The 17,117-nt window shown below is 53.0% G+C and overlaps 4 protein-coding genes across 4 annotated transcripts; 3 read left to right on the forward strand and 1 right to left on the reverse strand.

The window, feature by feature from the left end:
* Positions 1–1,572: 1,572 nt before the first annotated feature.
* Positions 1,573–6,570, forward strand: CONPUDRAFT_118816 (WD40 repeat-like protein; the record flags this gene model as incomplete). Its single annotated transcript, XM_007767001.1, has 5 exons — positions 1,573–1,872; positions 2,931–3,037; positions 5,183–6,092; positions 6,145–6,176; positions 6,232–6,570. Coding segments are annotated over 5 exons (1,686 nt in total), but the record flags the coding sequence as incomplete, so codon positions are not given.
* Positions 6,571–8,502: 1,932 nt separating this feature from the next.
* On the forward strand, positions 8,503–11,554 carry CONPUDRAFT_142220 (uncharacterized protein; the record flags this gene model as incomplete). The annotated part of the gene is made up of 9 exons (XM_007767002.1): positions 8,503–9,101; positions 9,185–9,253; positions 9,345–9,415; positions 10,102–10,357; positions 10,618–10,700; positions 10,761–10,832; positions 10,890–10,906; positions 10,970–11,231; positions 11,282–11,554. The coding sequence occupies exons 1-9, from the start codon at positions 9,062–9,064 to the stop codon at positions 11,552–11,554; spliced, it is 1,143 nt and encodes a 380-aa protein (XP_007765192.1). The 5' UTR covers positions 8,503–9,061.
* A 308-nt stretch (positions 11,555–11,862) lies between these two features.
* CONPUDRAFT_150625 (uncharacterized protein) lies at positions 11,863–13,489 on the reverse strand (the record flags this gene model as incomplete). The annotated part of the gene is made up of 4 exons (XM_007767003.1): positions 11,863–12,236; positions 12,290–12,805; positions 12,989–13,253; positions 13,301–13,489. 4 exons carry the CDS (start codon positions 13,487–13,489, stop codon positions 11,863–11,865), a joined length of 1,344 nt encoding a protein of 447 aa, XP_007765193.1.
* A 631-nt stretch (positions 13,490–14,120) lies between these two features.
* Positions 14,121–16,856, forward strand: CONPUDRAFT_142222 (MFS general substrate transporter). Its single transcript, XM_007767004.1, has 11 exons — positions 14,121–14,486; positions 14,538–14,590; positions 14,649–14,713; positions 14,895–14,967; positions 15,030–15,335; positions 15,397–15,718; positions 15,792–15,809; positions 15,865–16,197; positions 16,256–16,447; positions 16,524–16,731; positions 16,791–16,856. The coding sequence occupies exons 1-10, from the start codon at positions 14,331–14,333 to the stop codon at positions 16,668–16,670; spliced, it is 1,665 nt and encodes a 554-aa protein (XP_007765194.1). The 5' UTR covers positions 14,121–14,330; the 3' UTR covers positions 16,671–16,731; positions 16,791–16,856.
* Positions 16,857–17,117: the final 261 nt, after the last annotated feature.

Consider the following 17,117-nt stretch of genomic DNA (forward strand, 5'->3'; position numbering starts at 1 on the left):
CTTCTCAAGCACTCAATGCGCCGTCTTCTTCCACAAGTCATGAGGGCCTGTAAAAGTCAGCAGCCCCCACTCTCTTGTGAGCCATCTATTGCGAACAAACCGAAGAGCGTCTCGAGCGTCTTGCAGGGTGACCTTCATGCAACAGGTTTGACTGACTGCCAAAGGTTTCATCAGGCGGCAGGTGCGAGGATGCTGGCGGATAATAGTCGAGTGGGAGGTTCGACGGATACATCGTGCGTGCCATTCGCGTTTGACGCTCCTCGTATCGTTAATTCCCGTTGCAGTATATATGGGCAGACAATGTCGCCGGCGCTTTTGATCACGGCTACTATACTGCTTTATGCTGTACGCACTCCATTTCACATTACCTATCCCCCATAACCGTCCGTCGTGGTCTAAGGTCTATCATTAACAGGTGCTTCACAGTTCCAGGTGATACGATAGGGCATCGGGTCGCACCTCGGGCCCTGAAAGAGCTCTATCCAGCCATCACGGAGCACCTTGTGCCTCAGACCTACGGAACTTACGTTGAGATTCTCGCGTTATCTGGCGGTGAGGCTTATGTGTTACGTCGGTTCATGACGGCCTTCGCCCCAGCGTCTTCCCGCTTGTGCATCTGATCCACTGCTTATGAGCTGATTGTCTTTGCCATGAAGGCGAGTGAGCAATTCGCGCCAGTCGGACTCGGGTGTCCTTCGAAACGTGGCACAGCTGCGTCAAGGCCACCACCATCGACCTCGCTGATTTCCAGTGCCTTACCAAGGGTAGTTCCCGTACCGCTTATTGAGTAGTACTTCTTGATTCCATTGGGCTCGAAAATGACTTATCGTCCTTCAGAGCATGCGTAGCTAAACAAGCCAGCGTTCCCGATATTATGTCGTGTGGGATTAGATGCGGTCAGGGTGTCTGCGTCTTTGTGTAGTGATGGGCGCCATTGCTAGTGCCTCCCAATCTCGTGTTCTAAGAACCATCCGCAGAGACCGAGACTCATGCAGCCTATGCATAGATAGCCTCCCCACTTTTCTCTCGGTGATAGCTGACATAGTCACGAATTTCCGTCATAGATAAAGTCGGTCCCTGCCAACTTTATTGACTCGGCGGCGACCAGTGATTAATGTGAGGGAGCTGCAGTCCACGTGTCTATGTCTCGTTTGCCCGAATTCATTCCAGAAGCCACGTCCGCTCGCCAGCCTAGTACGCATGTGTCGGCGCTTGTTATTTACAGCATGTAGTATTGTCCGAGTCGTGCTGTTTCAGTCGTTGATGAATGGATACACATTTGTTCGACTTGACCTCATAAAAGGATTGCATACAGTAGCTACAGCCTAATGGGACATTGCGATAAGTTTGGCGTGGGGATTAAAAGGCGAAACAACAATTTCGACAATTTCAGAATCAAGCGCTGAACGTGAGAAAGTGTGGTGTCACCAGCGCCAGTCGCAGCCTCGAGGCGCCATGCATGCTGTGAGCGGGGGCGCAGGCTTACCAGCAACGACCACCACCGTGAGTGACCTCCATATCTAGCCCACCAAGAGTCGCTCACTCCACGCATTGCCCAAGAGCAGCTACCCCATGTCCGCCTCAGACACATCTTCGGTCTTCGATGGCAGCTCTAGCGCACACAAACCCTTCCAGGGGCATGAGAAAAGAGTACTCTCAGTTGCTTACTCGCCTGATGGCAACTGGATTGCTTCTGGGTCTCAAGATGAGACGATCCGAATCTGGGACTCGAATACCGGCCTGCCAGTCGGTAAACCTTTGAAAGGTCATAAAGGCGACGTCAACTCCATCGCCTTTTCTCCCGATGGAAGGTCTATTGTCAGCGGATCTGACGACAAGACCCTTCGTGTCTGGGACGCCCTGACGCAGGAAGTTGTTCTGGGTCCGCTTGAGGGTCACACACATTATGTTTTGTCTGTGAAATACTCCCCGAACGGACGACTTATTGCTAGCGGATGTCAGGATGGATTCGTCCGGCTATGGACTTCAAACTCGGGTGATTGCACTGGGACTATTAAGCACCCGGATGCAGTCCAAGGGATATCGTTCTCTCCCTGCGGAAAACACATTGCGACTGCTTGTTACGACAAATGGGTACGAGTACGGGACGTGTCTTCACGCGAGCTCTGTATGCAGCCTCTCGCCGGACACAAGTCAGCGGTAACCGTTGTTGCTTATTCCCCAGATGGAACAATCTTGGCAAGTGGTAGTTTGGACTGGACGGTTCGATTGTGGGATCCGAAGACCGGGCAACCGCTCATGGATCCTTTGAGAGGACATAAGCAAGGCGTTGCGGGCCTTTGCTTCTCCCTTGATGGCCGTATCCTGGTCAGCGTGTCGCTAGACAAATCAATATGGGCATGGAATCCACTGACAGGGGATTGTTTATGGAAGCACGTATACGGTGGCGCAATGGATGTATTGTTCATTGCATGTGGTTCATGTCAGCAGATCGCCGTTGGTAGCAAGGATCCCCAAATATCTGTGCGCGATGTCACCACGGGGGCACTTACTCTCCCTAACGTAAGCGAAGTCCCAAGTTTTCACATCGGCACTACATGCTTACCTGCTTCCTTAGATAATCGATCAAAACTTCTCTGGAAATGAGATGTGCGTCTAATCTTTATCATCTCTCAATTCTCTAACCCACAACACTTTCGTCCAGGATGAATCAACAGCACCAGGTAAATGCCTTGGTGTGGTTCCCCGACCATATTCACTTCGCGAGTGCTGGGGAGGGGGGTACAATCAAGATTTGGGACTCGATTACGGGCGAAGACTCGCCAGACGGCTTCTTTCATGGTCGTGTCTCAGATATCTTTGTCATTGACATTTCTCCTGACGGTTCGCTGCTTGTCGGTGGCTCAGAGGATAATATGATGTGCTTATGGAGCACAAACACCCATGAACTCGTTCTCGACCCGATACAGGGACACACTGGCAAAGTCAATAGTGTCAAGTTTACCCCTGATGGTGCTTGCATTGTCAGCGCCAGTAAGGACAAGACTATTCGCGTATGGGATACTCGGACTGGGAAGTCTCTTCGGGTCATCGAGGGGCATGAGGAGTATGTCACCGCGCTTGGGCTATCTCCCGATGGATCAAAGATTGCCAGTGGATCATGGGATGGAACAGTTCGTATCTGGGCCTTTGGAACAGGAGCACTAATAGCGGGACCATTCATAGACAATGACAGGGCTCGGCTGCTTGACGAGGTGCTGTCTATTTGCTTTTCTCCGGATGGGTTGTATATCCTATCTGGAGCTGACAGCAGTGAAGTACGGATATGGAGCATATCCGTCGGACAGCGAACTATCAAGGTAGACCATGCGCCGGGTTCCGTGCGCTGTGTACAATATGCACCGGATGGTCGGACGTTCCTCAGTGCATCGAAATACGGAGGCGTTTGCATTTGGAGCGCCAGAACAGGAGAGCTTATTCACTCTCTGGATCACGACGGCGAGCTTTGTGCAGCTGCATTCTCGCCGGATGGAATGCGGATTGCAAGCGGGACAAACAACGGGTACATCAGGGTATGGGAGGCTGCGAGCGGAAAGCTGCTCTTGGGGAAGGTACGTCATGTTATACTCTGATGAACCTTATTGTAGTTTAGAAATCTTCAGCTTACGGAAGAAAGCGACGATGAAGAGGAAAGCGACGACGAAGAGGACAGTCAAGTAACGCAAGAGGTCAGCACATTCATCCATCCCGCCGGTCTGTAGTTGACAGCAGTGTGGCTTATAGCGAAGAGCTCGTGAGTTGGAGGACGAAATTATGAGCGTGAGTCACTAGTCACTCCCTTCTTGTCCTGAGTGTCTACCAAACATATGGCCAGATGCCCGCTACCATCAGGCGACATGAGCCTGCGCGCGGCGCCGGAAGGCAGCAACGTCCCCCTAGTCAACGGCCTTCTGATCGCCTTCAGACAGCAAATGCTGCATCGAATCGGCCTAGCCGACGCCCTACAATGTTGCTTCGACTGAAGACATTATTCGGGCTAGAAGACAATCAGAGTGCGGAAAGCCGCTCAAGAAACAACCATATCAGGTTGCGGCGCATCGTCACGGTATACACTGCCAAAGCCAAAGAGGTGCGTCTTATCGTTGTGCACTTCGTATATGCGTAGCACTGAGACATTTTCAGCGCCTTGCTGGAGCCGTGGAGCGAAAGAGAAAACGCTGGAACCGAGAGAACAACGAAGAGACAGAACTGGACAGTGACGAGGAAGCGGACAGCAATGCCCCGCCCGCCGACAACCATGCGCAAGCGGGATCATCACGAGAAATCCGAAGCCAAGTTGAGGGCGCAGGGACCAATGATGGTATACGCGTTGTTGACATTGTGGAGGACGTATCTCATAGACCTCCCTAGATACTGGGCAAGGGGAAAAGGCAGTCTGATATGAACGAGAGGGGTGGTACCACATCCCAGAAACCGAGTGGCAGCGCCCAGCCTCTGCCAGAGAACAGCAACCCACGAACCGGAGAGCAGCAGCGAGAACCCAGTATGAACGTGAACGAATCCCAGATGAATCAGGGCGAACGAGGATCACTCGATGCGTCTGCTGCACAATGCGGCTGCGCGGGCTGGATCCTCAACCTCTCTCGAGCTCCGCCGAGACGCGGATGAAGGGACGCTTGCGAACACGCCAAAAGAGATTCTCGAATCGATGATAACCTGACATATATACACATATCAGTTGCGCGTCATAGCTTTGAACATTCCGGGCGCTGCGCGCCGACCTTATTTATATTGTATAAAAACGAGACTTGCGCAAGCCGCTTGAATGGTGAGAAGCGACTTGTCTACCATAGACTTGCTCGACGATGCTGTGAACGCCGTTCCAGGAGAAAGAGCTGACTTAGGTGTGGTTCGCGATGGTTCAGGTACCCGTGCGAGTGAGCGCGGGAGAGAAAGTCGGCACAACCCGTTCCCGAGCACCGATCCGACGCCGAATACTGCTGAGCTTGCGCATGCGCCGCTTCTGGCGCTTCGCTTTGACAGCATTCTTCACTGCTGCATTGTGCGTGTGCCAGGAGCCAGAACATACGTATCTCATTGACCAGCATTGTGAGCGCCCTTCCATCACAACCTCACGGCAGTCTCTCACCTTAAGACCGCTCAAGCTCATTCATAACATGGTTTCCTTACCCACATCTTCAGACTTCAATGACAACTCTAGAGCCTCGAAGCCTTTCAATGGACACACCGCCTCAGTATACTCAGTCGCTTATTCACCAGAAGGGAACCGGATCGCTTCTGGCTCCGCAGATAAGACCATCAGATTCTGGGACTCGGATACCGGTATGCAGGTCGGAAAGCCCCTGGAAGGTCGTGAAGACGCGGTCAGAACCGTAGCATTCTCTCCTGATGGAAAGTACGTAGCTAGCGGGTCATACGACAAGACGCTCCGCATCTGGAACGCGCTGGAACAGAGGGCGGTTTTGGGTCCCCTCGAAGGACACACAGACTGGGTACTCAAGGTAGAGTATTCCCCAGATGGACACCTTCTTGCTAGCGGATCTCGTGATGGACACGTCCGGTTGTGGAAAGCGAACTCGGGAGAGCACATCGGAACTCTCGAGCACCCCAGTGCGGTGCGATACATCTCCTTTTCCCCCTGCAGCAAACGTGTCGCGACTACCTGCAACGATAAGCTGGTGCGAATATGGGAAGTCGCTTCGCGAGAACTCATCCTGCCGCCCCTTGCTGATCACAAATCATCTGTGCAGGTGGTAGTTCATTCCCCTGACGGGACCTTGTTGGCGAGTGGCAGTCGAGACTGGACCATACGATTGTGGGACTCCCAGACCGGTAGACCCCTCATGGCGCCTTTGAAGGGACATAGGCTTGCCATTTCCGATCTGTGCTTCTCCTCGGATAGTCAGATGCTCATCAGCGGGTCAGAAGACCGAATGATACGCTGGTGGAATCCTCTAACGGGAGAATGCGTATGGAGCCCAATATACTGTGGCGCACGAGTGCGCGCCATTTCGTGCTCTACGAGGCAGCATGTGGCCGTTGCGAGTGGGTGGAGCGATCCCCAAGTGTCTGTGCGAGACGTTACGACAGGAATTCTCGTCCTCTCTAAGGTAAGCAGCAGCTGTACACTCACTTTACCGGTTCGATTGACGTTTTCCTTAGGAAACTGACAAACACCCTTCGAAAGGCGAACTGTACGTATCCGGCGATGTTCACATTTGTTATACAACCCACAACTCAAGTTTGCAGAATGTTTACGCCAGGCTTCACCCGAGCGCTAGCATGGTCTCGCGGAACTCAGCTCGCGAGCGTAGGCTACGGTCATACGGTCAAAGTCTGGAACTCGAAGACGGGGGTGGACACTCTCGATGGCTTGTTTCATCACACAGGATTTATTACATCGATCGACATTTCTCCAAACGGCTTGCTACTTGTCAGCGGCTCTGAAGATCGGACAATATGTCTGTGGAACATGGCCAGTAAAGAACCCGTGATGGATCCTATCGAAGGACATACCGGCACCGTCAAGGACGTCAAGTTTACCCTCGATGGAACCCGCATCGTTAGCGCAAGCTACGACAAGACGATACGACTGTGGGACGCACGGACCGGGAAACTGCTTCGGGTATTCGAAGGGCACGAACATCGGGTCAATACAGTCGCATTACCCCCCGATGGCTCCAAGCTTGCCAGTGGATCACACGATCGTACGGTGTGCGTTTGAGACATGCGCACGGGCAGGTCACTGGTGCAACCGTACAAACATGACGACGTCGTGCGGTCTGTTTGCTTTTCGCCCGACGGTTCGTGTATTCTATCCGGCTCTGACAACACTGCACAAGTATGGAGCGTCTCTTCAGGAACATTACGTTTCAAGGTCGCACACACGGACCGGGTCGTCTGTGTGCAGTATGCACCAGACGGGCTGACGTTCCTCAGTGCGTCATTGGATAAGCGTCTCTGTATATGGCAAGCTAGCACGGGAGAGCTACTTCAGTCCCTCCAACACGACTCTTCTGTCACTGTAGCTGCATTCTCGTTATACGGCGCACGAATTGCAAGCGGAACACAGAACGGGTCTATTAGGATATGGGATGCAGCAGACGGAAAACTTCTCATGGGTAAGGTAAGTGTCAAACCCTGTCGACGTTCTACGGCCTTCTGACTGGATCAGGGAGCGGAAGATGATGTCAAAGAGGTCGAAATTCAAGAGGAGCAAAGACGATTTGCGCGAGAGGTCAGTGAGCATCGCTGCCTTATTCATTACTATAACACCAAGTTGATTTGAAGCCGAGCGCTTAGGGCCTTAGTGATAGCTTCATGAACGTGAGTTGCGTCGATCTTTGCCTCGATTACACCCACCAACCACTTTGAAAGCTTCCTGCAACTATTAGAAGGCAAACTCACGGCAATGAACGCCGGCAGACCTTCCATGGCAAGGCATCTTCTCACAACGGACGTACGGCACAAACTAGCTTACATGGATCAAGAAGCAGACACAAAGTGACTTAAGTGCCCAAACGAATGTTTGGGATCAACGGCAAGTTAGAAAGCGGCCGCTCTGGAAGCAACAGAGTCTTCAGGTCACGACCCACGAAGCCAGTATCCACAGCTCGCGAGAAAAAGGTACGTTCGTGTGCCTATTTTAATCCCAGTAAGTACTGAACACGTAGCAGCGTCTTGCCGTCGCTCCTGAGAAGCGAAACGACGAAGCCAGCGACGAAAGTCCAGAATCGGAGAGCGATGAGGAACCACTAGACAACGCTACGCCCGTCCCGGACAGAGTTCAAGAAACGTCCTCGCGCAACATTCCATCAGGTTTATACGATCACCCGACGCACATAGAGCCCACCGATCATGTCTACATGTGCTTCTGTATCCCTACCAGGTTCAAGTATGGTCTTGCTATTGTTCGGAGGGAGTAAGGTGAGCACATGGATGTGCAAAATAAGGAGAGCTTGATAGGAGAACCGACTGATGGTTTTATGGTCCCTGCTGATCTGTTTTCGGTTTTCTATTAACACCCGTAGTCGAATGTGCCTGATGTATTGAGCTTCACATGTAGAAAGTGACCCGAGGCGAGTCTCACGTCGCGAGAAGTACTGGAGCGGGCTGTTAGTTCAGCTGCTATGCCATCGGTTGTCTGAATGCCTGCTCTGAGAGCATGGCTATTGCCTTAGGTAAACCTTTGGAAGTGATGGTAGACTCATGGCGTATATTAGCCCTCGCTGGGGATACGATAAGGAATCGATCATGGTTAGGGTTTGGAAAGCACCGGTCCGGGCCGCACAAATTTCCCGGATGCCTCCGTACCTTCGCCCCAAAACACGTTCCTCCATCCGATTTCTTTCCTTATGATTCCCATCCATGTCCTCTCATGTTCTTAGCGAAGACCAGCTCTATGCCAACGTATCAACCTTGAGCTTGAGCGGTTGTCTCGTTCTAGAGCTGGGCTATGTTCGTTAATGTGAAAACGACCCACGAACTTCCATCCGTCAAGGCCAGGCGCCAAGGCCTCGTGTGCAAGTCGATGGTTTTCGGATCTTTGAAAGCCGATCACTTCAAGAAGTACTTCTTAGTTCTTACTTCAGGCGGTTTTCAACGTGCATCGTCACTTTGGTCGATAATAAAATCCCCTTAAACATTTACCAAAAGTACCTTGGTCTGTCTGTTTCAAATTATGCCGTCCCATCCCTTTGATCGCATCTACCGGGTTCGTGGCGTTGACCCACCTTTTCCAACACTACCTCCTCACCTGCATTCGCGCTTCTATCGTCTCCCCAATCGCGGCGACCTCAGCTTAGCTTGCTGTATCAACATTAGTTCCATGCATCGATCGCCCGGTTGCGCGTTGCTCAGATCCCTTTTGCGCCAACGCTCAATCGCCCTTGGCACGCACACCTGATCGCCTCGTGACTTCCCTTATCAGTATCATACGGCTGCTGGGCGGCCCCTATCCGCGTGTTAGCTCCTCATCTCGTATATAAGACCTCGTCTCAGTGCTCCTGACGTCTCAGAAACGCGCTCCTCTCACCCACAACCCTAGTGCAACCTTCACCAACTATACTTCTCGCTCACTATGTCCTCCAAGCCTGATCAGTGCCCGGCCCTCAAGGGTGGTGAGTTTGTTTCGTTTCAGCCTACTCCCTGACCCCCTCGCATCTGTAATGATCGTCTGACGCCCGACGCTTGGCACGTATAGACATCCAGGTCGCAGCTCAGCTCGGCCAGAAGCTCGGCCACCAGGTGTCGGCTGACCAGATGAAGGAGAGTGAGTACTCGTCTCCACCCATCTGTTGGACTTCACCTCCCCCTATCTCCTCATCCCGCCTCCCGCTGACTTATGATGCTCCGCTTTGCAGTCGCTCGTGGTGAGCGCGGAACGGAGGAGAAGAAGGCGCTTGAGGAGCTCGCCCCCGCTGGCCACCCCAAGGTTTAGGATACGCCCATCATTGCGACCAGATTCCTTCTTTGTACTTTTGCTTATCAAACCATTCATGTATCCTACGCGCGCTCGTGCATTATCATTTCACGAAATCCAACGTCTTCCAAGACATCTACGCTGTACTGCTTCACTCGCGATGCCTCCGCGGCGTCTGGACAGCACTTCGGAGGATAGCGAACCTGCACGCTGGAACGCTTTATATGCATCACGATCTGCTGTGTGCATGGTGACTGTGATAAGACAGTGTGCCGAATGAACGTACGTACAAGGTTGGATTTAGGCAAGTTCAAACGTTCATAGAGTTTCATCTTAGAGGAGCCCGCAAAACGCATGTGGTGGTTTGCTGTAGGCTATTTGAGGAAATGACATGATTAGGTTTGGTTGGTGTAGTGACGGCATTGTGGGCGGTTAACTTACTACCTCGATCACCGTCCTTCCCATTTTACAAACATTGCGCGTGGCCAGCCCCGATATTGTCAAGACTCTCTACCAACGGTGGCATCATGTTCTTCCACACGCCGCCCACGCTAGGTCCGCTCCTCAGACGCAACATGGCGAGCAATTGAAGGTCTAGGCCGTTCCAAGGTCATACCGAAGCTGTACTCCGTGCGGTGTACTCCACCGACGGCAGCCATATCGCAACCTCCTCCTCAGGCATGTCTGTGCGCATACAGAACTCTGAAACAGGACACGAAATTGGGATTCTAAAGGATGTCGATCACATGTTCATACCGATATCATTCTCTCCGGATGGCACGCGAATCGCCGTAGGCTCGCACGGCAAGACAGTTCGCGTCTGGGAGCCGCGGACTGATTCGATCTTGTTGGGTCCCCTCGAAGGTCACTCGGACGTAGTGGTTGACGTGCAGTACTCGCCAGATGGGCAATCCATCGCAAGTGGCGGAGAAGACATTCGATGCTCGCTAATGCGTCAGCGGACAAGAAGTACGCATCTGGGACCTCAACACGTATAAACCGATGACGGATACGCTTAGGTATGGAGGCGAAGTGTGCATCGTCGACTTCTCGCGCGATGGAGTCGTCACGCGCGTTCAGTTTTTTTCTTAAAACGGCAAAACATTCCTCAGTACGTCGTACGATAAACAAGTGAGCATACGGAAGACAGAAACTGGCGAACGTACTTTGTCCATCAAGCATAACAACTAGGTCACTGCCGCCGCTTTCTCCAGATGGGAAACTCATCGCCAGCGGGACGCTTAGTCGTTTCATTATAACATGGGATGCAAAAACTGGCAAGCTGATTTTGGGGAAGGTACGTCGTAACGGTTGTCAAATATTTTTCAAGTTATCTGAGACCATCGCGTTGATGCAGCCAGTAAAAGACAACGAAAGTCCAGATCAAATAGACAGCTCGCCGCTTCAAGAGCATCCGCCGCCTCGCCGCGTAAGTAGATCGAATACCTTATATTACCTTGATGCTACCCTCTCAATTTCACTTTAGCTATCCCTGCTGGAAAGGTTTATGAACGTGAGGTACCCTCGGTTTATGTATCTTAGAAATAAACTCACTGAAATATATAGATGCCTGCCACCGTTAGAAGGCCAGGCGTTGGACACGATTCTATTACTGAAAAATGCACGTGTCAACTCAGCCGATGTACCCACTCGACCGACGTCTTCGCGGGGGAAGAAGTTCTGGAAGACAAAGAGATCGCCCCAACGGACTAACTCGCGTGAATCAGATGCACACTCTCAGGACAGATCTAAACGCGGCATTCTGAGAATCGTATTTCCCGCCAAAGCAAAAGAGGCGTGTACTTACATGAAGCAGAGCAAAAACGCAGTGAGTCATCGGCGGACCTCCTTCTCCACAGCGGTTGGCTGGCATGCTAGAGCGGCCCCGATGGCGAGGAAGAGGAAATACGCAAGTCAGCGATGAGGGTAGTGACAGAGAGTGGGGCCGAGCAAGATGAGGACGATGAATTGCCTTCGGACCATGACCATGGCGATAGTGATGCGCACGAAGTGGGTCAGTTGGATCGAAAAGCGCAGTTTCAGCCATTTGCTGACTCGCATCGTAACAAGGGTGGACCTGTTGCGTCGATCGCAGCAGTGGTTGACGAGGATGGAGGCATAATGGGGCTACAAGCTGAAGGAGATAATTAAAATATGTGCGAATCGTGAACACCATCATGAGAAGGGGTTAACGAGACGCAATAATGGGTGTCGTTGCTGGACGATCTCCGCTCGCAATCCATGAAACGGTCTTCTATTCTTGGGGAATGACTCCATACAATCTTATGATGGGTGCAGACCGGTTCGAAGGAGTAGAGGTGTATTGAGACACAAATGACGATACAGCAATTAGTCTTGAGATACAACAGCCCTGATACAAAGCCATAACGTAAGAAGGTAAAGATCAGATCCAGTACACGCTTACAGTACAGATAGAGGTCATTTCCGAGAATCCAACATCACAGCCTGACTGATCCGCGCGCCGCAGCCTGCTCCTTGCGCCATTGCGTCAACAGCGCCTTCCCATAATCTCCTCCATTCGGCAAACGCGTAACCGTGTGGACATGGCACTTGGCGGGCGAGGTATTGGTGAGAAAAATCCCGCAGTGGAAGTCGAACTCGCAGAACACGACAGGGGACTGGATCCGGAAATAGTACGCGTCGTCGTCGCTTATCCCGCCGATCCACGCAAAGTACGTCTTATTGAGATGAGAAGAGGCGCGGGCGAGAAAAGAGGAGAGCGGGCCTGGCGGGAGGTAGGTGTAGAACGTGCGAATGAGTGAGAGGAGGGCAGTTTGGTTAGTGGCAGGTAGGAGGGAGGCTGGGCAGCCCTCTGAGATAGTGGCTCAGTTTAAGAGCTTGGAGCAAGAAAGTGCATACACGCACCATAGGGTACAACTCGATTATCCTGCCTCGCTCCGCCTACATGCCTCTCGTCGAATGGGTTCCATCGTCCTTCACCGAGCCCGTCAGGTCCAAGAGACCTGCTGATCCACGCCTTCTCTCTGCATTCGCCCGGTAGCGAGCGCATGAACTCCAGCCCGCCGAGCTCTTCGTCCGAGAACAGGCAAAGGCCAGCGTGTGGGCCCGTGTCGATGACATCGGGCTCGGCACCGAGGAAGGTCGGAGAGATGACCATGCGCGCGCTGCATACCAGAATATTGAGAGCGAGATGGTGTCCGAAGAAGGTGAAGCCCCATGGTTCTGTGAGAGACGGCTTCGGTGGGTTGGATGACTGAGGTGAGTGAAAGAGGCGGATGTTGTATGAGTGCTTGTTGAGCACGCGTGGGCCGTCGACGAGGTCACCGAGGAAGCCATTCGTGAGGGTGCATCCGAGCGCTTTATCGTAACCTTCTTTGGATAGCGAGGCGCGAAGGAGAGCGTGTGCTGCCGTTTGGACGACTAGGGTGCATTCATCAAGTCTTATGCCACCTACGGACGCAAGAGGGCGTTCAGAAACACGTTGTAGGAAATCATATGTTGCGACAAATCAGACAAGAAATATGAACAATAGGCTCAAATGCAAGAGTAGGGGGAAGGCTGGGAGAGAGAGGGAGAGAGAGGATACACGACGCGTCGACGTACCTGGATTGACATAAAGTTCTGGATTCGACCACACCCGAAACTCGTCACTCTCCACGTCTCCAGCCCACACATTTGTCCTCTCTTCCTCGCTCAACACCCTCAGCAATTCCTCCGCCGCTTCGGTCATCTCCCGTACTGGCGCTCCTTCGTCTTCCCCATATCGATACACATCCTCGCGTACCCTTCCGTCGCTCGTAAATCCCCGAAATGGTTGCTCGAGATTCTTGCGCTCGAGCCTGTTGACGAGCCACGCGGGCGCCGCGATCTGACGCCTGCTCTCGCACCATGAAAGCGCGTCATGGGTCGCGATACCGGCGATCTTTGGTGCTCCGGAGGGGGAATAAGGGAGCGGAAGGGGATGGTGGCTGCGCTGCTGGGCTTGTCGGGGTCGCCTAACTGGATGTAGCCTGAATCCGCGGGGATCGCGGTCGCTTGTTGCTTTGCTTCTCCGGGATCCCTCAAGCTCGTTGTTTGTGATGCTCCGTTGCTGCGCGAGGACATGACGGCTCGCTCAATATGGGGCGCTTGACGGTGAGGTGAGCGAGCAGAACGGTCTATGTAGGAATAGGACAGGCCGATGACCGTGGAGAGACATATTGTGCTCAAGACTAGCTCACGAATATGGATCCCTTCTCGGACTAGCTCGCGGACCGCTCTATTGCTCTGTTGGTCACCTGGACCTGCTCGCTTACGACCTAGTACTATCACCGTTCTCGCGCTCACGACTGCCTCCGACCGGCTTGGCTTTTTCATCCTCGCTTCAGGTGAAAGCAAGCTGTCTGCCATTGTACACAAGATGTTCATCGCTTCCTAATTAGCACCCAAAGATATGTCTGCCACGTTCTTTCCCATGGACCTACTCACTGCATGCACCCTCTGCGAACATTGCAACGCGATGGCATTGTGTTATCTACTCTTCCCCACGCTCGCGCGCTTTGTACGCCCAACTGCGATCCTAACGAGGCTCAATCTCTCTCTCCATTTTCTGCGTTCTCGCGCTCGTTCTCGAACCCCCACACGTTCTCGAAAAGCGCTCATCACGCATCAAACCTTTTAAAACTTTATTGCTCCAGGTTGCATCCCGCGTACCTTATATGCGGCTAATGAAGCTCTTGTGCCTAGCCCGATCTCACAGGACTCAAGAGCGAGGGCGAGCTCATGTCAACACTACCCTGTTTGTGTGGGGAGATGGCTTCTTCCGACCAGTTTAAAAGCCATTGCAACGCGCCGTTCCCTTCTCTCCCCGGGGCAACCTCCTAGCGCCTTCCTTTTCTTCTCGTCTCCCTCGACTCTCTTTAGCTTCTCCGGAACGTAGTCGTCTTCAACAGACCACAGCTTTAGCATGTCCCTAGACAAGAAACGTGTCTCCGTCAACACGGCGGGCACAGCCGACTCGGACGAGAAAAAAGGTGCTCACCGCGTCAGTGTGCAGACTGCATCTGCGCCGGACGAGGTGGACCAGCAGTACGCGGAGGTATTCAAGCGACATGGTCGGATTGTACGTTTCTTGCATCTGCGACAACGTACCTGGTGCTGATTAACCGCGCAGGACCTCGTCCCCATGCCGGGCGACTCACCTGTAGACCCTCTCAACTGGCCTGCGTACGTCTCTTCTTCACTTTTCTCCGAGAGGAGGTAATTAACCGACGGACGTCGATAGATGGCAGAAGAACGTCCTACTCGCTATCGTCGCTTTCCACGCGATGATAGGACCCCTTGGAGCAGGTGCGTCTTCTAGCTTCATCTCCGTGGACGAATTCTCTCACTGACCAACCCTGTTTAACTCATATGACATCCCCGGTTTGGATCATTGCTCGTGCTCGTGCTCGCATCGGGTAACTTTTTGCATACACTCCATCACCCCGAATCATGGGTGCATCGTACTTCTCGTTGGTACGATATTCAGCCATCGTGATCCCTGCGTTCGAAGAGATCGTTGTAGACTTGGGCATCACCCTTGAACAGGTGCCCTATCTCGTGTCCGTCCACCTTTCTGCGCCCACCCCCTTTCTGACACTAACACCTTCTTGCTTCACTGCAGCTCGATCCAGATCCTCTTCATGGGTGTCGCACCCATCCTCATCTCGCCCTTATCCTCGCGTATCGGTCGTCGCCCAATCTACCTCATCTCCGCTTTTCTCTCCGCCGCGCTCGCGCTCGCAGGCGCGTTCACACAGAGCTGGGGAAGCTTGATCACGACGCGTATTTTGCAGGCTATCGTGATCAGCCCGCCGCTGAGCATCGGCGCGCAGAGCGTGCACGACACGAGTTTCACGCATGAGCGGGGGAAGAAGATGGGCGTGTGGGTGCTCATGGTCGCGTGTGGGCCTATAGTCGGACCTCTGATGTGCGCTCTTTTTGTCTATCCTCTATGACCCGAACGTGAGCTGATGTGATGGACGATGTAGATCGGGCTACCTGGTCCAGTTTCACTCGTGGCGCTCGTCTCTGCTTCTTCTGGCTGGTATGAACCTCTTGATCTTCTTCCTGCACCTCTTCTTTGCGCCCGAGACGCTCTTCTCTTCGCGCACTGCTCCTGGGGCACCATACTCGGAAGACGAGGTTCGCTTGCGCTCTGGCTGGCGCGCGTACACGCAGTTCAGGATCTACGACAGGAAGCCGTTCAAGGCGAGAGAGTTCTACGGTTGGATTGGGATGGTTCTCAGGCCGGGTGTTGTGCTCGCGAGTCTGGCGTACGCGTTGACGTTTACATATACGGACGTGTTGATGGTGCGCTATCCCTGCTCTTCACTTCAGGATTACTGGTGACTAACAAACATCCTCCCGATGCTCTGATACTTAGACGATATTCGTTCCCCAAGTATGCTAAACTTTTGTCACAACGTTTAACCTCGCTAACGCACGCGAACGCACAGCTCTTCGGCGCCGCATTCAACCTTACCCCAGGCGAAATAGGCCTCCAGTTCGTGGCGTTGCTCATCGGCGCCGTTCTCGGCGAGCTCCTCGCCGGCCCAGGCAGCGACGCGTTTGTCAACTGGCGCACTCGATCTCGGCTCCGCGCTCTCCGCTCACCCTCGCCTACGAATGAAGGCTCAGTCGAGCGGGATGAAACAACGGGGTCGACAGCGTGGCACCCTGAGGACAGGCTCGTCCTCGCTCCGCCCGGGTTTATCCTCGCCATCGTTGGACTGATGATCTGGGGTGTGCGATTGCAGGAGGCGAGGGTTGGTGTGTGGAATGTGACTCCTGTGCGTCCTTTCTTCGCTTTTTAGTTGGTGATGCTCACGCAATAATCGGTATGCATAGGACATCGGCGCTGCTATCGCACTGTTCGGCGCCCAGTTCGGGACGACGATGTGCGTCACGTATGCCGTCGAGAGCGTGAGCCTTTCTAGCGTCTCGGGCACACACACCAGCAAAGACGATCATGCGCTGGAAGAGGAGAATACGGCGGACGCAAGTGTGTTTGTGAGCTTTGTCAGGCAGATATATGCTTTTGTAAGTGGCGATTCCCGGATAGTTGCCCGTTTTTACATGCCTTTATTGGGGTCATTCACTGAGACTCTTCCTGTAGATTTCGCCTTTCTACCTCTCTGGTGCCTACACTAAAATGGGCGACACACGCGCCTCAGGCCTCTTTGCGGGCTTGATGGGCGTCGCGATGATGATGGCAATTGCGTGCATCGTCTGGGGGCCCAAGTGGAGGACCTGGAAGCATTGATGAAACAACCATTATATGGTAGTGCCCCTTGCTGCATTCCATGTTTACGCCTAGATGAGGAGTGAGTTATCAGTCAACCTCTTCTTTTGCGGAACGAACGGGTGATTGACGCTATGACAGATTCATTGTATGATAAATTACGACTTGCAGTGTATGATTGGCATACGAGTACATAAACGACTTTCTACAACGATCCTCTTTAATAGCGCTTCAAAGTGATACAAAACATCTGCATATCTCATCGGTGGAGCCTCCGTACGTGAACGGGAGATGCTGGCTTTCAGCCTGTGTAGGCGCTCGCGCGCGTTCGAGGGTTTCTTTTTTTTTAATTCTTGACACACTTCTGCGCAGTTGTGGACCCAAAAGGCTTCTGGGGTGTAGCTTGTGCTACGGCTTCACGAGGAAATGCACCCTTCCCTGGTTCGGTCGTAGGTTCAGAGGTGACGC

The sequence above is a fragment of the Coniophora puteana genome, assembly GCF_000271625.1.
Source record: "Coniophora puteana RWD-64-598 SS2 unplaced genomic scaffold CONPUscaffold_2, whole genome shotgun sequence".
Lineage (NCBI taxonomy): Eukaryota > Fungi > Basidiomycota > Agaricomycetes > Boletales > Coniophoraceae > Coniophora > Coniophora puteana.

What these genes read in the sequence shown, in the direction of transcription:
- CONPUDRAFT_142222 (XM_007767004.1), top strand. Translation starts at nt 14,331, where the DNA reads ATGTCCCTAGACAAGAAACGTGTCTCCGTCAACACGGCGGGCACAGCC. An exon ending in CCTATAGTCGGACCTCTGAT is followed by an intron (nt 15,336 to 15,396) that starts GTGCGCTCTTTT and finishes TGGACGATGTAG; the next exon opens with ATCGGGCTACCTGGTCCAGT. An exon ending in GTGTGTGGAATGTGACTCCT is followed by an intron (nt 16,198 to 16,255) that starts GTGCGTCCTTTC and finishes CGGTATGCATAG; the next exon opens with GACATCGGCGCTGCTATCGC.